The sequence below is a fragment of the Tamandua tetradactyla genome, chromosome 4 (assembly GCF_023851605.1).
Source record: "Tamandua tetradactyla isolate mTamTet1 chromosome 4, mTamTet1.pri, whole genome shotgun sequence".
NCBI classification, from domain to species: domain Eukaryota; kingdom Metazoa; phylum Chordata; class Mammalia; order Pilosa; family Myrmecophagidae; genus Tamandua; species Tamandua tetradactyla.
In genome coordinates this window covers 2,671,727-2,695,205 of record NC_135330.1, presented here as the reverse complement: position 1 = coordinate 2,695,205, position 23,479 = coordinate 2,671,727, and the positions used below count along the sequence as shown (strand labels likewise).

Genomic DNA, 23,479 nt, shown 5'->3' with positions numbered 1-23,479 from the left:
TCTAAATGAAACCGTACAATATCTGCTCTTTCGTTCCTGGCTTATTTTGCCCCACCAGATGTCCCACAGAGGCCCGTCTGCTTTCATACTCCCAGGCAGCTCAGACATAAACCAGGCTGTCCCTAGTTCCACTTCTTATTAGTCTCTGTTCTAAACCATCTGCTCTGACCCACCTAACCACCGCCACGGCATTCTGTGGCGAGGAGCTGCCATGGAAGGAGAGGAGCGGAGGATATAGTAGCAGGATGGAAGATGCTGAGCCAGACAGCTCCAAGGTCCTTACCTGCATCTCTACCTCACTGGCCCGACACATGCCCCTAACACGGAGCATTTACTATACTATGTACAACACGCAAAGCGACCAGATGAGGTTATTATTATTACTCAATTACTATCACAATCACTATTTAGTTACTATTATTATTACTCTCATTTCATAAATGAGGAAATTGAGGTCCTAGAGCAGGATCAGCAAGCCAGAGCAGGCAGACCAAGTCTTCCTGCCTGTTTGTAACAACTTTTACTGGAACACAGTCATACGCATTCATTTGTGTATTTTCTACGGCTGCTTTCATGCTACAGCAGCAGGGATGAGTAACTGTGACAGGAGTCCCTTGGCCTGCCCCGCGAACCCACTGTAAGTAGGGCCTTTGGTAAGGTTACTTTAGCTAAGGCCCAACTCCTATAAAAGGATTAAGAATTGGAGACCTTCATACGAATGAAATTCAGGAAGAGAAAACCATAGAGGGCGCAGCCAGAAGCTGAACATAAACGGAGCAGCCAAGAAAACAAACACCTGCAAAGCCTGAAGTATTGGCGGTCTGATGGTTTACAGAGAACGTGTGCCGGCCCCAGACCTACCAAAAGGTGCCTTGTTCAGTGTCCGCTCACGGAGAGAGGCCGCGTGGGGCCCGGGCCCTCTAACACGAGCACCTGGGCTCTCAATCGCCTGCTCACTTGTCCTGTTTCCCGGCTCAGCTGCGTAGGCACGCAGCCTTCACCATCGCACTGGGCTTGGTGCTTGGAAGGGCCCCAGCCTGGTGTTGACGTGTTGTTGTCATGGTTTTGAAACTGTTACTGATCTCTGAATGAGGGTCCTGCATATTCATTTTGTACTGGCTCTTGCGAATTATGCAGCTGGCCCTGCTTATGATAACAACAGCTAAATGTTAACAGACCAGGAGAGTTGGACTCCTCAACTCTCCATTCTCCATCCCTGAGCTCATGAAAAGAGCTGAGGCTGCATATGGCCCAAGAACCAGAATGACCATCAGCTGTCCCAGTGACTTCATCCTGAGCCCAGCCTGAAGGCAAGGCTCAGGCTTTTGCTTCTCCCTTCGAAACTCTCACTGAGAGTTTGTAAAACGGGATAAGTGATTGTTCCTTGGAAAAGGAAGGCTGCTGGAACAGGAGGTCAGGGAGGGCCCCTGAGAGAAGGTGACATTTCTCTCACCTTTGTGGGAGGGAGCCATGGAGACAAGAGCAGTAGATCTGACTCTGAGGAGAAACCCTCCTCCATAGCTTTGCTTAGATTCATTTCCTCCTTCTTTACTCATTTCACAAATTAGAGAGGTCACTAGCAAACCAGTCGCTTAAACATACCACAGAACTTTGCTTTCCAGCCAGCTTCTAAGCTTTCAGCATAGTGATCTCCTGATTCGCTTTCCCCCATATGTACATGCCTCCCTCTTCAGGCCTCACCACCAGCATCGTTTCTCTGCTGTTGACCTGTTCCGCTCCTTGACCACCTCTCTCCTCTGGCTATGTTTCCCTCATCCCAACCAGCTCAGCCCTGGGCTGCTGTGCAGGGCCCCATAGATTTGTCACTGCACAGCTGCACGTGGGGCCTGACAGGTGCGCGATGCACTGGTCCTGATGGACTGCCCTTCGCCAGGTCCGTTCTGGCCCAGGATAAGGGCCCTGGAGTGTGAGAGGAGACCAGCCAGAGCAGTGACACAATTCCAAGTTATGTCCTCTGAGGACATCCTTGCCCGAGAAAGAACCTGAGATGCTTCTCTGGGAGAAGAAAAGTCTGAAGGGGAGATAAGAACTCTTGTCTTCAAACACCTAAAGGATGTTCTTTGGAAGAGACGCGGATCGACTCCTGTGACCACAGGGGTGTAACTGATGCCACTGAGCAGAGCCTGCAGAGGGCAGATGGAGGCTCTACCTAATTCTCTAGGGGAGAACGTCTAACCGTCTGGTTTCTTCAGAAAGGCAGTGGTTGCTGCCTTGGGGCAGGGGTGGGGGTTGGATTTCCCCTCCTGGAGGCGTGTGAGCAGAGTTGGGAGGTCACTGGGAGATGGGAGAGGAGTTCCTCAAGGGGCTTGGAGACTTAGGTGGGAGTTTTGGATCCAAAATATGGACACTGCTCAGCGCAGCCCAGCAGAGAGCTATCGATGAGGATGTGGTCCCAGTGGGGACGCTGGGTCTAGGGCCCCTCCCTCGGCCTGCCACCTAGGCCAGGCTTTCTGTAAGGGAGGATTTGGTTCCTGGCTTGCCCACCACCTTCGCTGACCCCAGCTGGGAATGTTGGGGCCGACTCGCGGTCTGACCCAGAGCTGCCATCACACACTGTACTTGCCATTTTTTTTTCATCTTTTTTTGCCATTTGCTGTTTTGAGTCTTTCTTTAACCCTTAGTTCAACTTATTCTAGACCCTTGGAATAGCCTGTGCTTTACCAATCAGATTTTCTCAGCTCTTCATCAGATTCTTGCCTTTGGTATGCAGTATAATTTTTGAGATTGCTCTGTTTGTGCAATTGTTCCACCCAGGAGAAAGCTCCCTTTTCTCTGTTCCTTCCCCAGGTACCTTGATCTGTTCTGTTTGTTTTATTTTGCCTTTGTAGTTTGTTTTAACACTCCTTTCGTTGCTCCTAGCTGTTTTTTGCCTGAAGGGCACATTCTGGGAGAAGCGTTGCTCTGGAGAGGATATCCCCAAGTCAGTGTTTCCCAGCTGGAACTCGGCCGGGGTCCCGGGAAGGGAACGCAGACCAGCTCCAGTGGCCTGAGGACAGGATAACAGAAGACACCCAAAAGCCTTTTTGATGCCTCTGAAGCTGCCCTTTCCTGGCCTGCCACCAGACGGCACCCATCAGCAGCCATTCCGGGCTGCCCTAAGGAGGCACGGTGTGTTCCTGCCTCCACGGCCGCCACCCAGCTGGGACAGGGTGGCCACAGAGGCTCAGAGCTGGGGCCCAGCCGCCGAATTCGCTAATCGGAAGCCATGGGCAGTGCTCAGCCATGCCCCCCACCTGCCCTGATCTGGGGGAAAAGGTTTTCATGTCCCTTCTGAGACTTCAGCATATGGCCTCTATCCACACTCTGAAGCCTGCTGAGTCCGTTCTCAGCGTGGGTGTGCAGGAGGATTTTAGTTTTTTCCGACCCCATCACAATCTTTGCTCCCTCTCCGTGCATGGGCCAGGGACGGCCTTTGGTTTCTAGGGAGGAGGATTCTTCTCAGCAGTCTCCCAAAGGTTTCTCTGTCCAGTATTTCCCCCAACAGTGCTCCTCTCTGTTGTTCCTTCCTAGTCCACAGCTATGTCGCACCGTTGTCCGCCCTCCAGTCAAGTGTCAGCTCTCTGAATCAGGGTCTTAGTTCTGCTCTGTGCTGGCAAGGAGGTGGGACATCCCGTTTGCTCTACACGCATGGGACAGCAGAGGGCGGCAGAATCAAAGGCATGAGGCAGTACAGCCTAGTCTCGGGATGTAAAGGCAGGAGCTGCTGATGCAGATGTCGCTGCAAACCTCCTCCTCCTTCAAGGCTGATGAGATGCCACCGGTTGCCAGTAATGAGAACCAACTGAGTCTCCCTCTGCGGATGTGGCCTGCTTTTTATGTGCGTGCCGAGTTGTAAGAGCAAATGCTTATGTGGTGTTTACTATGTGCCAGGCATTATTTAAAGTGCTTAAAAAATTTGTATATTCTATATTTATAAAGTATGTTTATACACATCTCATAACAGTTCCATTAATTGACTTATTATTATTATCTTCATTTTATGAGAAACCAAGTCACAGAGGGGTTAAGTATCTTATTCAAGTGTGAGCTGAGATTTAAACCCAGCACCCTGGCTCTTGACTCAGTGCTTTCAACTCCATAAAATTCTGCTGCTAGGTTTTTTTGCTCCTGTATGGTAGAGAACTTGTCCTATCCATTTTATATCCTTTCCTTTAATCTCTCTTCTGTCACTTAGCCTTGTGCTTGGTGCTTGGAGGGTATTAGACACGTAACAAATATTTACTTTATGCTGCTCAATACGTACTGCCCCCTCTCCTCATATCACAGGCAAACGATACAAGTCCCAGGAGCAAGAGCCTCACCAGAAGCCACCAGCTGGTTAGAGGCAAATCAGAGATGAGAACCCAAACATCCTGCTGTCACGTGAGAACAGACTGAGCCGAGTTCTGAGGTGTCTCAGTCCCAAAGACACAGAAACCAGTTTTAATAGAAATGCTCTGAGGCTTCCCTCAAGAGTCTACCCTTAATATGTCTTGTCCATTTCACACCTCCAGGAAATAGTACAAATTATCATTATAAGAAAAGAAGGGATGAAGGAAAGGGAAGGAAATACACATTAATTTAATGTCTTCCATGTGCCAGGCCCATGCTAGTGAGTTCAGATTTATCTCATTTCTTCTCAGAGCAACCCCACCAGTTGGGCATGATTACTCCTGCCATTACAGATAAAGAAACTAATACTCAGAGAGACTCAAGAACTTGCTCAAGACCACAAGCCTGAGATTCACGCGTCTGACCCCAGAGGTTGGGCTTTTCTACTGCACCACCAAGGGGCATCTCACACGAGGGGCACTAACACGAGGGGCACTAACACGAGGGGCTTCTCACACGAGGGGGCATCTCACACGAGGGGCATCTCACACGAGGGGCACTAACACGAGGGGCACTAACACGAGGGGCATCTCACACGAGAGGCACTAACACGAGGGGCACTAACACGAGGGGCATCTCACACGAGAGGCACTAACACGAGGGGCACTAACACGAGGGGCACTAACACAAGATGCATCTAACACGAGGGGCACTAACACGAGGGGCACTAACACGAGGGGCACTAACACGAGGGGCACCTCACACGAGGGGCACTAACACGAGGGGCACTAACACGAGGGGCACTAACACGAGGGGGCATCTCACACGAGGGGGCACTAACACGAGGGGCACTAACACGAGGGGCATCTCACACGAGGGGCACCAACACGAGGGGCACTAACACGAGGGGCACTAACACGAGGGGGTGTCTCACACGAGGGGCACTAACATGAGGGGGTGTCTCACACGAGGGGCACTAACACGAGGGGCACTAACACGAGGGGGCACTAACACGAGAGGCACTAACACGAGGGGCACTAACACGAGGGGCACTAACACGAGGGGCATCTCACATGAGGGGCACTAACACGAGGGGCACTAACACGAGGGGGCACTAACACGAGGGGGTGTCTCACACGAGGGGCACTAACACGAAGGGGCACTAACACGAGGGGCACTAACACGAGGGGGCACTAACACGAGGGGCACTAACACGAGGGGGCATCTCACACGAGGGGCACTAACACGAGGGGCACTAACAAGAGCCTGGGCCCGGGCTCCTGGGTGCCCGGGTATGCTTTGTGCTCAGCCTAGCAGCCCGGTAGCCCGAGGGCCGCAGCTGGAAAGCTCTGGCTGAGACCAGCATGCCTCCCTGACCTACTGGGTCTTGGGAAGGAAGTTCTGCATCCTTCATGTCTACTGTCCCCATCGTCGTGTGGAAAGCAGAATTGTTGTCCCACAGTGAGTCTCCCCAGCTAGGATGGGGTCCGCTCGGGCTGCACTGCGGCCACACCAGCTTTGGTTTCCTTGGATTATTCAGAACACATGGGTTCTAGGCATGGCCTTGTGCTTTCTAGCTGCGTGACCCAGGAGGAGCTGCTGCTTCACTCTGGCCCCGTGCCTCGGTTTCCTCATCTGGGGCGAAATCTACCTCAAACGCCACCACATCGCACTGCCCAGGCCTCGTCCTGAGACCTGAGCCTGAAATCATGCCGACCGCCTCACTCCTCCCCCTGAGGACCAGCACCGGCTAAAACCCCAGTGTCCTCCCTGGAAGGGACCATACTTAGGTGTGAGTAATTGCAGATGGTTTACTGAAAGAAGATCTTGCATGGACAAGAGAGATTGAGGAGAGCTTAAGGTTCATTCTTGCTTTCTCGTGCTTCTCGGGTTAGAATAGCATTTGCCCTTATCACTGTCTTCCCAGCAGGCACCAACAGAGACTTGGAAGTATTCCTGGATGACACTCAGCTGCCACCTGAGGCTTCCCTGGAGCAGGTCTGGCCCAGTCCACCCCTCCCTGTGCCCCGACATGCTGACATCATGCAGAGCTGCAGGTCTACAGAAGGGCAGAGCAGTTTTCAGACTGGCCTTGATTATTTTCATCATTATTTGATTTTGTTTATATTATTATTAGATTACATTTTTATAGTACTTTGTGGTTCACCAAGTACCTTGCTATATGTAATCTCATTTGATTGGGTAGTCTATTAATAGCCTCCATTATTTTTTAACTTTTTCATTGTTATACTATACAATTTTTTTTGTTGTTGTTGTTCAACTTTTGCTGTTTTATTTCTTTGCTTATCTACAAAGCAAAGAAATAAAAAAGCAATAGTTTTCAAAGCACTCCTCAACAAGTGGTTACAGAACAGATCCCAGAGTTTGTCATGGGCTGCCATACCATCCTTTCATATTTTTCCTTCTAGCTGCTCCAGAATATAGGAGGCTAGAGGGCTTAAATATTTTTTTAATCACCACAATCAACTTTTTTTCCTTTGTTTTTTTTTTGTGAAAAATAACATATATACAAAAAAGCTATAAATTTCAAAGCACAGCAGCACAATTAGTTGTAGAACAGATTTCAGAGTTTGACATGGTTTACAGTTCCACAATTTTAGGTTTTTACTTCTAGCTGCTCTAAGATACCAGAGACTAAAAGAGTTATCAATTTAATGATTCAGCATTCATATTCATTTGTTAAATCCTATCTTCTCTGTATAACTCCACCATCACCTCTGATCTTTCCATCCCTCTCTTTAAGGGTGTTTGGGCTATGGTAATTCTAAATTTTTGATATGGGAAGGGTCTGTCACTAATATGGGGTAGGGAGATGGACTATCTGATGTTCTGGAGAGGCTGGGCCCTCTAGGTTTCAGGACTTATCTGGTCCAGGGACCCATCTGGAGGTTGTGGGTTTCTGGAAAGTTACTCTAGTGTCTGGAACCCTTGTGGGATCTTATATATTGCCCTAAAATGTTCTTTAGGATTGGCTGGAATGGTCCTGGTTGGGGCTTTAGCCTCCATTTTATAGATGAGAAAATTGAGGTTCAGAAAAGCAATTTGACATGTCTGTAGTTACATAGTTAACATGGCAGAAATGAGGCTCAAGAGCAGATTTCCGTTTCACACTGTTTGATTTCATTATACCCACTCTACTCATCTGACTTTTTCCACTTTAAAAACATTAATGGCTGGCCACTGGTCATGAGGCTTCCACTCCCAATAGATTGTGCTCCAGTCACCCCTGTCTCCTGGTAATAGAGCCCATTGTTCCTCTGAGGTTAGAGCTTCTAGACATTTGCTTCCATTGTGCTAGCATGCTGGGGTGAGAGCTGCTCCGAAAGCCTCAGGGACAGACCGAGCCATGAGGATATGACAGAAAAATGTCTCGGTGCACCTCCTATTGCCACACTGGACGCATCGTGGGCTGTGAAGTTTTCTGACCAACAGGGTTTCCGCTCAGGGAAATGAACTGATGTGCTTGAAAGTCCTGGAATTGCTGGAAGGTAGGCTCCATTCTGGAAAGTCGGCTTCTGCCTTTCCCAGGGGCTGCCGTAGATGCTCAGAGAGACTCATGCTGCTCCCTCCCTCTCAATGAGTCCATTCTCAGTGAGTCCATCAGGGTCCTTGTCAAACTCCATTTCAGACTCCTTCCATCCTTCTTTCCTTCCTTCCTTCCTTCCTTCCTTCCTTCCTTCCTTCCTTCCTTCCTTCCTTCCTTCCTTCCTTCCTTCCTTCCTTCCATCCTTCTTTCCTTCCTTCCTTCCATCCTTCCTTCCTTCCTTCCTTCCTTCCTTCCTTCCTTCCTTCCTTCCTTCCTTCCTTCCTTCCATCCATCCTTCCTTCCTTCCTTCCTTCCTTCCTTCCCTCCCTCTGTCCCTCCCTCCCTCCTTTCTGCAACTATGTAATGAGCATCTACTATGTTTCAAACATCTTCTGGGCCCTGAGGATTTAGCAGTGATTTGGAAACCAAAGGCTTCAACTCACTTTGGCATATGAAGAGTGTGGTGCAGAGTCCAAGCGCTTTCTCTACAGAGAACCCCTGAACACTCGGAATGCGGCGGTATCTGACAGCGGCTCAGAAACCTGGCCTTGGCCAAAGGGCTTCCATCAAACAACCTCCCTGGGAGGGCAGTAAGTGACCACACCAACTCCAGAGCCCTCTCCTGCCCCCCTAGGCAGCCGCTCAGGGGCATCAGCAGCAGAGACCGGAGCTGCTACCCTCCTAAGACCACCCCAAAGACCCCATCACGCAGCAGGTCGTTGCCAGTGCAGTGGACAATCTTTTAGACCCTGCAAGACTTCTGTCCTCATGTCCACCCTTAGTTTTCCCCTCAGTTCATACATGGAGGGTGAGTTAGCCAGTTAAGACAAAACCGTTCCATGGAAAGATCCCCAGGCTGAGCGAGTCGTGGTTCTGGCTTCAGAGCTGGTCCACTTCCCTATGAGAAGGAGATGGGGCTGGACCCCTGAGAGATCCCAGATAACCTCAGGTCCTAAGAAACCTCACACAGAAGTGACTTCACTCAGTTCCCAGCTGAGTCAGGGCTGAGTAACGGTCAGAACCTGCTCTGAGCAGCCACGCTGGCTCTGCATGTCTCCTCCCTCTCTGACAAGGATGACCAGCTCTCATTCCTCCATTCCTTCGTTCTTCATTCGACAAATATTTGTAGAATGTTGTGGGCCCTGTGCTGGCCTGGAGGATGCAGTGATGAATAATTCAAGGCATCTTCCCACGAGGAACTCTTGGTATAGAAGTAGGGATGAGGCTCCCAAGAAGTAGTTCTGGGTGTTTACTATGTGCCAGGCTCCCCAAGGTTGTGGCAGGAAACACTCACCCTTTTGCAGAGACGCTCAGAGTCTACTCAGGGAGGCCAAGAGGCAATAAGGGCACCCGGCCAGGAGGTGTTCCCTTGCAGGGGCGGTGATGGGGCCTTGTCGGCAGGTTCCCGGGACACAGTCCTTGCCACGGGCTTGGGAGCGTGTGGAGCGTGGAGGAGGCTGCAGCAGAGGCTGCATCCGAGCGGACTCAGTCATCGGGATAACTTGTGTGGCTGTAGGCACCACAGGATGCAGAGAGGAGGGATGGGACACAAGGCTGGGGGTAGGGGCTGCCAGATCACGCAGGAGCTATTCGGAGGAATTTGGATGATTTTTTCCTTGGAAGTAATAGGAAGCCTTTGAAAGTTTATAATAAACTCAGGTTTGCATTCTAGAGAGAGAGATGGGGAGGGTGTGAGGAAAGGGTGGGGGGAAGGAACCTGGCTGCATTGTGGGGTGTGGTGAGGAAGAGGGAGAAGCCAGGAGCCTCTCGCTGTGGGTCTTGGGGCAGTTTGCTGGGAGAACTGAGGAGGTCTGGAGGGAGCGGGGGGACTCTGCGCTCAGCGGTCACTGTAAACTGTGGACCGTGGTTTATGCCACTGGAGGGGGAGGGAAAAGACAGAGTTGAAGGAGGAGGAGAGGCCTTCCCGGGGGGTGGTGGGGAGCCCTGACGGAGGGGAGGGCCTGTGGCTGTCGACGTGGGGGCAGCAGGAGCAGAGAATGAGTGGAGGGGAGCTGGAGAAGGTCACAGGGAGAGAATTTCTTGAATGGAGAAAGCTGTGATGCTAGGAAACAGTCATATTCTCAAATCCTCCTTTTGGATTTTGGTGAAAAACGCAGGTCCATAGACAGCTGGAAAGTTTTGGTCATTTCGTCATCAATCTAGAGACTTCAGTGCTGTGTTAAGTTGTCAGACTCCAACGACATGACTAAATCATAGCCTGCATGTCTGCCAGTGCCGGGAGCACGGCTCAGCAGCTCAGGGGAGGGAGCGTGAGGGCTGGGGCAGGCTCGTCCGGATGGGACAGACGGCGGACGGGGCGGGTGGAAGGGCAGCTCGGCTCAAATCCTCGAGTCCGTGACGTGGGAGTGTCTTTCCTCTCTGCTGCACGTTATGCCTCACTTTTTTTTCATCAGAAGAACCACTGAGGTAGAACGATATGTAGGTGAGGAAGATAGAATTACATTTGTTACTCGTTTCCCACTTCTGTTCATTTCTTCCTTCCTTCCCTTCCTTTCTTTTTTCTTTACTTCTTTCCCTCCTTCCTCCTTTTACTCCTGTCTCTCTAACCATATGCCCAGTCCAGAGCTAGGCCCCAAGTTAACAAAGTCAAATTAAATTCCATGTCCTGGGGCATGAACACAACCAATTCAGCATTGGAGTTTCAAGGGGGAAGGGTTATGTCTTTGGGTGGGAGGAAACTTTTCCCCAAATGTAGGTACAAGGCCTACTTCTGGAGGGGTCACTTCAGTGCAGCCAACACTGGGTCCCCGCTGTGCAGGCCATGGGGCGAGGCAGCCCACGGGGGATGAGTGAGCAAACACGGGAGTAAGGCTCACGGTCCGTGGACCTGGGGGAGGCAAGTCACCCGCCTCTTAGAGATGGCAGGGCCTAGTGGGCGAGAAGAGAGGCCTTGAGCTCGAGAGCAGACTGCGAGGGCTCTCCCGCCCAGCAGCCATTCTAGGGGCACCCCTAGCCTTCTGGCAGAGGGTGACTCTTTAGGGGCTCTGATGTTTTCTTTCAGCACAAGCGTTCCCCAGCCGCTTGACGTTGTCCCAGTTCAGTGCTCTGAGCCTGCGATGGAAGGATAACTCAGAGTTCCTGCTCCCGAGAAGTCTGCAGGCTTGTGGGGAGGCGTCCACGCGTGGAGGGGCCAAGGCTGTGCAGGGTATGGCCGTCTCCAGGAGAGACTGCAGGGCACAGAGCTCGGGGGCCAGTGTTGCAGGGAGGTAGCTCTGAGCTGTAGAGAGCCGGAGACACGAGGCAGAGGGCACCTGAGCTTCAGGAGGAAAGGGACTGTGTATAACTCAATTCCTCCCCGTACCTCTGTGTCAGTCCCAGTGCCTGGTGCTTATTAGATTTAAAATGTGGACAAAGCTGAATGAAAACACTGAATGCCACTTCTGGAAACCCTTCTTTGATACTTGGAGTATATGAAATATCTCTTTGGTAATTTAAGTATTTTGCTATCCAACTAATGCATGTCCATTGAAGAAAAATTAGAAAATGTAGATAAGCAAAAGAAGTAACTGCTGTTAATGTTTTAATATAGATCCTTACAGATTTTCTTCTTTTTCTTTCTTCCATATATACATTTATGTACACACACACACTATCTGTTTCTCTCTCTATCAATCCACAGATGTTTATATATAACTGAAGGCCCACATCTTCTGGGGGATGGAAACACTCCCAGATGACCTTGAGTTCTGGGGGACAAGAGGCTCCCAGATGACCTTGAATTGACAAGATGTCTTTGGCCAAAGGGAAGCTCAGTGAAGAGACAATAAAGAAAACTCCCAAAGATAAACCAAACTGCTGCCTGGGCTTGTGCCCCAGCTCTCCGCTTGCTGGCTGTGTGTCCTCTCTGAGCCTGTTTCCTTGGCCATAAAATGGAGCTGATAATAGTGCCCATCTCATGGGGTTGTCTGAGGGTTCCATGAGAAGAGGTCTGCGAAGCCCCGGACCTGGGGCTGGTGTGTAGGAATTACCTGGTCATTGTCAGCTCTTCACGTCGCAGCATTGCAACGTCTTCATCCTCATCAGTGAAGACCCACATAACTGGGATGGATGGACTTGTGTTGTTTACGCTATTGTAAGTCGGTGCATACTTTTTCTTTGTGAATCCACCTTGTTTAAGGGTTGGTACACACCTGTCAGTGTCTGCTTTTACCGTATTCCATTTGGAAGGCTCATCTCGTCCACTGGACTTGCGTCCTTTAATGGGCAGTGACAGTGGCTTTATCGTCCACCCCTCCACCTGCCACGGAGGCACAGGCCTGGTTCGCTTGAGGTCCTCCGTGTGAGCTGAGAGACCTAAATAGAATTCCTGCTGTTGATATTCCACTGAGGATAGCAGAAAAGGGGCAGATTTAGCAACAGTGAGGGACATCCAGCCCCAGGTGGGGTCATGTTTTGTTCCTGACTCCCCCCACCGCCCACCCCCACCCAGGGGGCCTGGCCTTCCATCAGCCACTCTGCAGCCTTCCCCACCAGCACGTGTGCCTTCTGTCTCCATTTATCCTCTCCAGCTGGGAAAGCAGGTGTCTCCATGCTTCCAGGAGCCTTCCTGTCTATTTTTACTCCCAAGTCCCCCATCCCGGATGTTTACTTGCTCTCCAGGAAGAGGGATCCTCCTTTCTCTGATTACTCACTGACGGACTCCCACGGTCTCCAGTGCCTCCACACTCTGGCTTGGAAATGTTTTCCAGCCAGGAGGAGGGAACATGGCAGCTGGCCGACAGCCTCAGGCTGAGCTGGGCTGGCTCAGGGTCTGGAGGCGAGGCTCTTCCGGGAAGTGCTTGCACAGCCAGCACCCAGGCAGCCCCTGACTCAGTCTCTGGAGTCACAGCCTTCACCTGGATGGCTGGCATCCTTTCTTGAAGGTGGCAGTGCCCATGCAGGTGAGAAGAGCAATTGGAGACCAAAACTCCTAGATTGCTCCTCTACTCAGCACCTCGATCACCTGAGGCAAGAATCAAGCTCCATTTAAGCCATGTTGTGCTATCTCTTCAGAAGAGAAGTGTTTAAGCTTCCCTTAGGTGAATTATCCGCATCTCCTGGGGGCTCCTGTCCTGTCCACCACTTCTTTGGCAGGTGCACAGAGACTGGACTCAAGTGCACAGTGATTCTACAGAGCAGGCACTGGACCCAAACAGCCCAAAGCACTGGGTTTGAAGCCTGGTGCCCTCTCATGTTGTCTGTGTGACCGTAGACAAATTGCTTGGCCTCTCTGAGCATTGCTTTTCTCTTTGAATAACAGGATAATGACCCTCTGTTCTACCAGTAAGGTTGTTGTGAAGTTTTAAATAAAAGGACTTATGAAAAAATACCCATAAATAGTAAAATACCTCCCCTAAATGAAACAATAAGAAGCCCTTCTTCTCTTGGTAAAAGGTACAAGTAGTATCTTGAAATTTTAAATAGGCCAAAAGTGGTGATAATTTGCTCATCCTATTCTCTAGTATTTGATAAGCCCCTTAGGGCTTAAGGTAGCTTAAAAGGTAGCTGGGCACTCCATGGCCCAGACAAGGGTTCAGAAATGCTCTGCCAATAATTCTGACATCTCTGGATTTTGACTGATGATGATGAAGACATGGCAATAGTGACAGGAATATGAAGAGCTGACAATGACCGGGTGATTCCTACACACCAGCCCCAGGTCCGCGGCTTCGCAGACCTCTTCTCATGGGACCCTCAGACAACCCCATGAGATGGGCACTATTATCAGCTCCATTTTATGGCCAAGGAAACAGGCTCAGAGAGGACACACAGCCAGCAAGCGGAGAGCTGGGGCACAAGCCCAGGCAGCAGTTTGGTTTATCTTTGGGAGTTTTCTTTATTGTCTCTTCACTGAGCTTCCCTTTGGCCAAAGACATCTTGTCAATTCAAGGTCATCTGGGAGCCTCTTGTCCCCCAGAACTCAAGGTCATCTGGGAGTGCCCCCATCCCCCAGAACTCAAGGTCATTTAGGAGTCCTCCTATCCCCAGAACTTGAGGTCATCTAGAAGTCCTCCTGTTCCCAAGAACTTGGGGTCATCTGGGAGTCCTCCTGTTCCCAAAAACTCAGGGTCATCTGGGAGTCCTCCTATCCCCAGAACTCAAGGTCATCTGGGAGTCCTCCTGTTCCCAAGAACTCAAGGTCATCTGGGAGTCCTCCTGTTCCCCAGAACTCAAAGTCATCTGGGAGTCCTCCTATCCCCAGAACTCAAGGTCATCTGGGGTGCTCCTATCCCCCAGAACTCAAGGTCATCTGGGAGTGCCCCCATCCCCCAGAACTCAAGGTCATCTGGGGTGCTCCTATCCCCAGAACTCAAGGTCATCTGGGAGTCCTCCTGTTCCCAAGAACTCAAGGTCATCTGGGAGTCCTCCTATCCCCAGAACTCAAGGTCATCTAGGAGTCCTCCTGTTCCCAAGAACTCAAGGTCATCTGGGAGTCCTCCTATCCCCAGAACTCAAGGTCATCTGGGAGTCCTCCTGTTCCCAAGAACTCAAGGTCATCTGGGAGTCCTCCTATCCCCAGAACTCAAGGTCATCTAGGAGTCCTCCTGTTCCCAAGAACTCAAGGTCATCTGGGAGTCCTCCTGTTCCCAAGAACTCAAGGTCATCTGGGAGTCCTCCTATCCCCAGAACTCAAGGTCATCTAGGAGTCCTCCTATCCCCAGAACTCAAGGTCATCTGGGAGTCCTCCTGTTCCCAAGAACTCAAAGTCATCTGGGAGTCCTCCTATCCCCAGAACTCAAGGTCATCTGGGAGCCTCTTGTCCCCCAGAACTCAAGGTCATCTGGGAGTGCCCCCATCCCCCAGAACTCAAGGTCATTTAGGAGTCCTCCTGTTCCCAAGAACTCAGGGTCATCTGGGAGTCCTCCTGTTCCCCAGAACTCAAGGTCATCTGGGAGTCCTCCTGTTCCCAAGAACTCAAGGTCATCTGGGAGTCCTCCTGTTCCCAAGAACTCAAAGTCATCTGGGAGTCCTCCTATCCCCAGAACTCAAGGTCATCTGGGAGTCCTCCTATCCCCCACCAGGTGGACCGTCAATTCCAGGCATCTGTAGAAATAATTCTAATAAATATTATTTCATTTTAATTAATTAAATCATTCTGAAACTTAAAGCTGTTTTTGACCTAGGTGTTTTTATTAGTTTACTTTGCTACTGTAACAAATTACCACAAAGTGGCTTAAAACAACATGTATTTATTATCTTACAATTCTGTGGGTCAGAAGTCCAACATGGGTCTCATGGGCTAAAGGTGTAGATAAGGCTGTGTTCCTTCTGAGGGGGATTTCACCCCCTTGCCTTTTTCAGCTTCGAGAGGCCATTTGCATTCCTTGACTCATGACCCCTTCGTCAATCTTCAAATTATATCCTCCAGCCTTTGCTCTCTCTGTTATATCTCCTCTCTCTGACTTCAACCATCTTACTTCCCTCTTATAGGATCCTTTTGATTACATTGGTCTACGTGGATTATCTAGGATGATCCCCCATCTCAAGTTCCTTAATTTAATCGCATTTTGCAAAGTCCACTTTGCTACGACAGGTAGCATATTCACAGGCTCCTGGGATTAGGACTTGGAAATCTTTGGGTGTGGGAAGGGCATATTTGATCTACCACAGTATGCATCAGGGCAACAGTGAGAAGCAAGAACAAGACAAATGATAAAATCACCTCCCAATGTTAAACTCTAAAATCAGCACATAATGGATGACAGCCCTGCTCTTCAAAGCCCCCTTACAGGGACCAGTTCCAGGCCAGGATCTAGCAGGGCCTCGAGCATTGATCTCCAAAGAAGCACAGAGAAGAGGCAGTGTCTTCAGGGCCACTAAATCTGTCCAGGGCTGGAGGTGTTCGGATGACCCGATGGGAACGTCTTGTTTTGCTCACCACCAAAACCTGCGGTCGTTATGCAAATCAGCACCGACCAGGCACCTTCAGGTGATGACTTGACTTTTGGGGGAGGTTTCCTACAGGAAGAGAATACGGCAGTCTGCCAACATTTAATTCCTAGGTTTCTCTGTGTAAATGGATGTCATAAGTTTCTTGTGATGTCGTTGGAGTGAATCAGCACTCCCAGGATTGACACATCAGAGGAACAGACAGGGTTGAGTTTCTGTGCCAAGGAGCAGTCATCAAGGAAGGCCCGTCCCTGCTGAGACCAGACCCTGCCTTTCAGAGATGGGCACCTGATCCCGTGTTCCAGAGTGGGAGACAGAAAGAATACTTCCAGCTTTTCAAAACAAGCAATTCAGACAATGATTTGCCATCAACTATTACTATTTCACTCTAAACTTCAGTAGCCATGTTTAGCAAGCAAGTTATACCAAATATAGCTTGTTATAAAGTCATGGGAAGAAGTGAAATATCATTCAAGAGACAGGAGGCTGTCATGGAGAGAGGGCGAATAGCAGGATTTGAATCCCAGCTTTGCCTCTATGGGATTATGATTCAGGGCAAAGCTTTTTCTGTCTCTATGATTCAGAGCATTATTATTTTTACCTGTATCACAAACAAGGACGTGAGGCAGGGAACTCATGCCACTTGTCCCGCTCACACAGCTAGGGGCTGTGAGTCTAACACAGAGACTGGCTGTAGAACCTATACCCCCAGCTGCTTAGAAATGGGTTTTGTGCTGTCCATGAAACATTCTCATGGATACCAAAAATAACGCTCAAAAGACTAAATAGTAACACCGGGAATGTTTATATTAAAATGTTAAGCAGAAATTCAGTAAGATGAGCTCCTATATGAGTGCTATGCTAAAGACTTTTTGTAAAACCAAAGCAAAATATGGATCACTAAAAGACACAGATAAGTAAAACAAAACAAAAGATTGGAAAAAGGAAAGTAGCCAAATACTAAGAGTACTTGGAGGATGGAGTACTCCATATGTTTGTTTTATTTTCCAATTTTTTTGTGCTTTTTAAATAGTAAGAACATTTCCTTTAAAACCCCATCCCCTAGTGGCGAGTACTGTGAATATTTTGCTACAAGGAAACATTAGGGCAAAGCTCTGACATTACAAACAAAATAGTTTGGTTTTCAAAAATTGGAAGATCAGTAGTTTGAAATTTAGGGAATATTTTACATAGAAATAATGGTAGGCACTGTGGTTAGATTCTCTGTAAACATTTTAAACTAACAATGCCAGGCACTAAGAACTGTATACATTTTATCTCATTTAGCAGTCCAGGAATTGCTATTACCAGGTTTTTATAGTGGTGAGTAAGCAGCTTTCCTGAGACAGGCTGAGAGCAGCGAGTGAAGCTGGGAGCTGATCCCAGGCAGTCTCTGTGCACCTGGAATTATAATGAAGCTATAATGCTTCTCATCACAGCCCATTTAGCACAGCCTGGAGCCGAGACCTTGTACATTTCCCCCAGCTGTGTTTTTCTCACTGCGTTTTTCCCTGTGAATATGCCATATGTTGGCTGCTTTTTCAGCTAAATAGACTATGGTGACTCTCCTTGGGGCCTAACTTGCCTTCAGGATATTCTTTGTAGGGCAAATAAGCTTTAGATTCCGTGGTGGACTTGAACATCCCATGTGCGACTTCCCCACTCATGTCTGAAGAAGAGTCTCCTCCTGAAGGCAGTGATGCACAGGGGGTCTTCCCAGGTGGACGCGCCCTCCTTGGGGATGGCCGGAACGGATGCCTCACTTCTGGCAACTTCCAGGTGAGCCTGGTTCCTCTGCTCCTCCCTCGATGTCCATCCCGTTCCCACACCTCACCCTGGACCACGGGCGTCTCCTCTGGGGCCACAGGTGGGGAGAGAAGACATGACAAGGTTTCTCCTGTCCTCCCAGAGGGCCTGTCAGTGTAGGGTCAGTTCTGCTGGTGAGTTCTCCCGCTGGGTCCGGCTGAGGTTAAGGAGAGACACCCAACTGCCCACACCCCCTGCGTCAGACCTACTTAAACACATTGCTGAGATATCAAGCATTCTCGGTCCAGGTTATGACACCATCTAAGAATGAAAAGTCAAATTAGATGGTTGGCTTGGGCCTCGGTTTTTTTTTTTTTTTTTTTTTTTTTTTATCTCTATCCTTATTCTAAAAAGGACCATCTAATTTCCATGTTGGGATTCCTTCTCATCGTTCACCCTCATTTCCTATGCCAAAGACAGAAGAGACCTTCTCTCCATGTGAGGGGTGTAGAACCTCCTGGCCTAGCTCAGGGAAACAGGGAGCACAGCAGAGCTGCCTGTGAAATTGATAGCTGCTGGGTGCAATCCACAAAGCTCCCTCACTGCCTAGAGCCTGCAATGCTCAGGACATCTTCCTGAGGATTAATCCGTGAGATGCTTTCTGAGGGAGGAATTGGATCCCTGCAATGTGAGGGAAAAGTAGTCACCCAAGTCCCTTGTGAAAGATGATGTTTGCTGCTCGCACGTGATTTGGGCCTCCTGATGCCAGCTCAGGGCTCACTCTGTATAAAAGGCTGAGACGACCAGCAGCACCTCAGTCCACTTGCCTCCCGCGACACCTGCTCCAGCACCTGAGCAGGTAAAGCACATTTCAGGCACCACGACGGACTCCCGGTGATGGTGTCTGGCTCAGGGAGAAGCCCTGGGTGGAGAATGAGGCTAGCCTTGAAGAAAGGCAAAGAACAAAAGGGATGACAGAAGCTAGGTGAAGGGGAAAATGGTTGGTGTCTTTTTGAAGTTGCAGGGAATTCATTTAAAAAATATGGAGTTCCTCGGTTGAAGCCATTTGTAAAGAAAATTCTTGTAACTGATTTGGGGACATTTCAGTTTTGAGGTTGAAATCATATTTCAATTTTGCATATGGAAGTAAGTCACCTTTAGCTAGTTGAACTTTAAAACTTCTGATTTGTCTTTCAGTTTTGTTCAACTTCCACTGAGATGTCCTGCCAGCAGAGTCAGCAGCAGTGCCAGCCCCCTCCCAAGTGCCAAACTCCTAAATGCCCCCCAAAATGCCCTCCTAAGTGCCCCCCCAAAGCTCCAGTCTCCTCCTGCTGCAGTGTCAGCTCTGGGGGCTGCTGTGGTCCCAGCTCGGGGGGCTGCTGTGGCCCCAGCTCGGGGGGCTGCTGTGGCTCCAGCTCTGGCGGTGGGGGCTGCTGTGCCTCCAGCTCTGGCGGTGGGGGCTGCTGTGCCTCCAGCTCTGGCGGTGGGGGCTGCTGCCTGAGCCACCACCGGCCCCGCCGATCTCTTCGACGCCGGCACCAGAGCTCCAGCTGCTGTGGCAGTGGTCAGCAGTCAGGGGGCTCTGGCTGCTGCCCCGGGTCTGGGGGCTGCTGCTGACCTGGACCGTGAGAACATAATGGACCAGACTCGGACGAACCGAAGTGCCAAGGGTCTGCCCCAGCCTGAGGCGTCTCTTCTCCCCTTTCCCCACAGAAGGACTTCTGAAAGGCCTTGAGTTTCCCTCTTCCTCCTGCATGTGTTCATTCCGCTATTATGTCCAGAGGTTTAACCCCTGATATTCACTGGCCCGATATCCCCTCTCAGACACAGTTCTGTTGAGCAGTTGGTGTTGGAGTTGAGTTATGAAGCTATTTTCTCTGTAACAATAAAGCTTTTATTCCTGATGCCACTGCCTCTTGATTATATTTTGTTTGCCTCTCCCACTCCCCATTCCTTGCCTCAGGCCATCTTTCTTCTACTCTAAAGGGCAAGTGAACACTTAAATAATGTGCTTGGGAAGCAGAGCAGGGCATTTAAATACTTAGCCTCCTGGGAAATGATATTTCCTTTGTGCTCTGAATGTGGAGCTTTAAGCTTGAAGGAAGAAGCACATCTGAGACCACTAGGCTTGGCACAGGCAGCCCACGAAGAGACTCGGGGAGGATGGCGGTACCAGAAAGGTCACAGGCTGAGAAGAAATCATCAGCAACAGTGTCCTTCAGGCCATGGGCCATCGCTTAAAAGAACTCTTTATCTCTAATCGCAGGGAATAAGATAATCTGAAGTGCTCCAGCTGGGCTGCAGTGAATGGGCACCATTTACTTTTCTGATTAGTATCATCTCAGGGGCTGCCTTCAGCTGGCCGAAGAGGAGACTCGGGGAGGTTCTGGGGAGTGAGTTTCGGAGGCAAGTATGAAATGCCTCTACGCATTTTCGCTGCATCTGGAGATCCTGGGTTTGGATTTGAGTAGAGAGCCAAGAAGGCAACCCCTCTGCCGAGACAAAGGCTGCCTCCTTCTAGTTGGCACGTGTGTGAGTGTGTGGGTGTGGGTGTGTTTGTGTGTGAGTGTGGTGTGTTTGTGTGTGAGTGTGTGGCTGTGTGTGTGTGAGTGTGGTGTGTTTGTGTGTGAGTGTATGTGTGTGGCTGTGCGTTTGTGTGTGGGTGTGGGTGGTGTGTGAGTGTGTGTGTGTGTGTGAGTAGAGGGTGAATGTGGAAGTGGGGGGCTTTGGTTATTGTGTTGGGTTTTACAGGTTAACATTTCTTTAGCAATGGGCTGATTCCTTCAGGAGATACTCAGAACGTTTTTGAGAAGAAAGAGAGCTCCAAACCAGTCTTCTAAATACAAGGTGAACACTTAGTCCCTTCTTTGATAAGAGTCCACACTGATAAGTAAAGTGAGTTACTATATGAGGCCATAATAAATCCAAATAATGGACATGTAATTGCCCAAGTATCTCCTCATATCAATGTTTATCAAACCTTCATATTTCACTCCTTTTTTCTCTAACCTTGCATAGTTCCATAGAGGTGATCCTGCCTCCATTTTTGTTACTTCATTACTTCCTCTTCTTTTTTAATATTGACTGCACCTATTGCAATATCTCACCTCTACTCACCAATAACTGTCCCTAGGTAAACATAACCTACTCATAAAGCTCTAAAGCCATGTTAAATGAAATTGTTATCTTTTGTGATTTAGCTTTTCTTGTCCTTTCACCCAAAATCTCTCTCAGACTATTGAATCTTGAATTCTTCATCCTGAACTTCTCTCATATCTCACATTCATGGTTGAGTCTCTTTTAAAAAGATAATTACTAAAAGCACCACTTGTCATGGATGCTGGGCCTTTGAAAATGACTTCTTTTTCTTTACTTTTCTCCTCCTACTCCCTCTTCTTCCTTCTTTTTCTCCTCTTCCTTCTCCTGTCCCTGTCTCTTTCCCTCTCTTTTTTCTTATAGGGAAGTGGCCCCAGGGAGACCTTATCTCCAAAGGGAGATAAGGAGAGGGATGGATGGTGACCAGCCGAGTTCCATGGGCTAGCTTGGGCCTCTGCAATTGGGCCAACATCAGCACACAGTTTTATCCCAGGGATATGGCAAACTACGTTCACAACCTTTTTTTTTTTTGCTAGGATTTTTCTTCCTCCCGTCTCCAGGGGCAGGAAGAAATCCCCACTGGGGTTTCCATAGCACATCACCTCCACCATCTTTCTCAACTCTGTCTGCAAGCATCCCAGCCGGTGGCCTACCCTGAGGAGCCCAGGACTCAGAACCAGAGAGATGGGAACCAAAGGTGGCAAGCCAGTCAACTGCCAACAACCAAGTAGATGCTTGCACACAGGGATGGGTGGGCAGTCAAGGGCACTGTGTGTTTGTGCTAGCATGCGGGCTTGCCGGTAACCTGGAAAGGGGCAGGGAGAATGGGCCTGCAGACCTCTCCTGGTCCCCATGCCTTCGCGTAGTAGGCACACAGCCCTTCAGCCACCAGTGGTGCCCTGTTTGGAAAGCAAACATACCACAAGCAATCCTGGCACCTCTGTGCTCTGACTTGGAGGCTCACGTGTACAACTTAAGGGAGCTACCTGCGTGATGAATCTCTGACCTGTGTCAGCTGAGCGTGTCTATTGAGAAATAGGTCCCTCCCAAATTGCCTCATGATGATGTATAAAAGGTACCCCGGCTGGACACTGCTCAGTCCACTGCCTAGGAGGCGACCTTTTCCAGCTGAGGAGCTGAGTGAGCCTTCCCACTGTGCCAGGGTCTGGTGAGTTTCCAGGTCGGGTTTGGGAGAGGAGTTGGGAAGGGTCGAAAGCGGAGGGGAGGAGAAGGCAGCAGGGTACAGATGTGGACAGAGAGTCCTGGGAGGTGCCTTCAGCCTCAAGCAAGCCAACCTCTCAGGGAACCCCGGCGGACAGGGGCCCCGGACTGGGCTGGGCGTGTGTGTGACTTTGCAAGTCTGGAGTGGAGTGTAGCTAGGGGCCGGGTCTCGCTCTCAGCACAGGAATATTCCCTACTCGGCACCACTCTGCTTGTCCTTGTGGTTGTGGGGTGGCAGGGATGGGAGAGAAAGGATAACCACAACCGTTTCTGGTGTGTGTGAATCTTTAGGCCCCGGCTGCAGGGATGCACAGGTGATTCAGTGTTTTCTAACTGATGGCATTTATACTTTACTAATGATTGTGAGGATATAGCTTGACGGTCTGTGAAACGTGGCACAGGGAAAGGGCCAAAAGAAGATTCTGGAGTGGATCCTACAGATAAATTGCCACAATATCCTCTTTAATTTCCACTGTGGAGAAAGATGATCTCTGTTCAAGTTAGAGGAGACGGGAAGCCATTGATTCATTGCCTAGTTCCTCCTCTACCCAGATTTAAATCACTGGAAACATGTTTGGGATGCGTTTGCGTCCCTTTCTATCTTTCTCGGCTTCCCTCCCTGGGTCCTCTTTCTTTCTCAGGCCAGGCTTGCTTGCGCATTGAGCCGGACTCTGCAAAGGCCCGCGAGGTCTGCCCCTGTCTGAAACGCGGCCTTTCTTCCAGGTCGGCCGTCCGCGATGTCCTCCCAGCAGAGCGCAGCTGCCGCCAAAGGCTTCTCCAAGGGGGCTTCCCAGGGCCCCGCCGCGTGCCCCGCCCCGGTGCCCGCCGCCCCCTCCTCCAGCTGCTGCGGCTGCTGCCCGAGCTCCAGCTGCTGCGGGGACTCAGGCTGCTGCGGGGACGCCCCCACCGGCTGCTGCTGCTTCCCGCGGAGGCGCCGCCGGCAGCGCGGGCGCGGCTGCTGCTGCTGCGGGGGCAGCCAGCGGTCCCAGAGCTCCGGGTGCTGCGCCAGCGGCTGCTGACAGCCGGCCGGGCAGAGCTGGAGCCGCCCTGCACCTGCCGCTCCCACCAGCCGCTCCCACCTGCTGCTCCCACCTGCTGCTCCCACCAGTAACCACGGCCCCGCGGGGCCGAGCATCGGACTGTGCCCGCCAAGATTAACGGCACTTTGCGGCTCAAACACGCGCCTTGTTCTCAGCCTTGATGCCATGGAGACCTGACAGTGGTGGGTAGTTCACAGACCGCTACTACCTTTCCGGGTTTGCACACAGCAGGTGCTCCATAAATGCTTACTGATTTCATTGTCCTTTGAAGACGTGTCATAATAAAGCTTCTACCTCCAAACAACACCTCCATTAGAATTTATTCCTTCGTGTGTGTCTCGATTTATCTTGCTCTGTTGTCCTATACAGTACCTCTCATTGGCTCTGATGGAAAGGCTTGGAATATCTGTGAAAGGCAGAAAACTGAAATTCGTGACTGAACAAGAACGTGGCTCTCTGGTAGTCAATTATGATAGCAGCCATCACGTATGGAACCAGCGTCCTACGGCTGTTACGTGACAGGCATTATCGCATTTAATTCCTATAATGACTCAGTGAGTGGGCGCTGCTCTTTCCATTTTATAGATGAGAAACTGAGGATAAAGAA

At 50.1% G+C, this 23,479-nt stretch overlaps 2 protein-coding genes across 2 annotated transcripts in view; both read left to right on the top strand.

Annotated features, from left to right (window-relative positions):
- Positions 1 to 19,419, top strand: part of LOC143679731 (late cornified envelope protein 1E-like) — a 281,074-nt gene extending 261,655 nt beyond the window's left edge. Inside the window, exons 8-9 of the mRNA XM_077155955.1 lie at positions 17,361 to 17,548; positions 18,713 to 19,419. Coding sequence (XP_077012070.1) covers positions 17,435 to 17,548; positions 18,713 to 19,132 — 534 coding nt within the window. The 5' untranslated portion in view covers positions 17,361 to 17,434 and the 3' untranslated portion in view covers positions 19,133 to 19,419. The remainder of the gene's footprint in view (positions 1 to 17,360; positions 17,549 to 18,712) is intronic.
- Positions 19,420 to 21,716: 2,297 nt separating this feature from the next.
- CRCT1 (cysteine rich C-terminal 1) lies at positions 21,717 to 23,178 on the top strand. The gene is made up of 2 exons (XM_077155671.1): positions 21,717 to 21,779; positions 22,556 to 23,178. Exon 2 carries the CDS (start codon positions 22,570 to 22,572, stop codon positions 22,849 to 22,851), a length of 282 nt encoding a protein of 93 aa, XP_077011786.1. The 5' UTR covers positions 21,717 to 21,779; positions 22,556 to 22,569; the 3' UTR covers positions 22,852 to 23,178.
- The last annotated feature ends 301 nt before the right edge of the window (positions 23,179 to 23,479 follow it).

What these genes read in the sequence shown, in the direction of transcription:
- CRCT1 (XM_077155671.1), top strand. Translation starts at nt 22,570, where the DNA reads ATGTCCTCCCAGCAGAGCGCAGCTGCCGCCAAAGGCTTCTCCAAGGGG.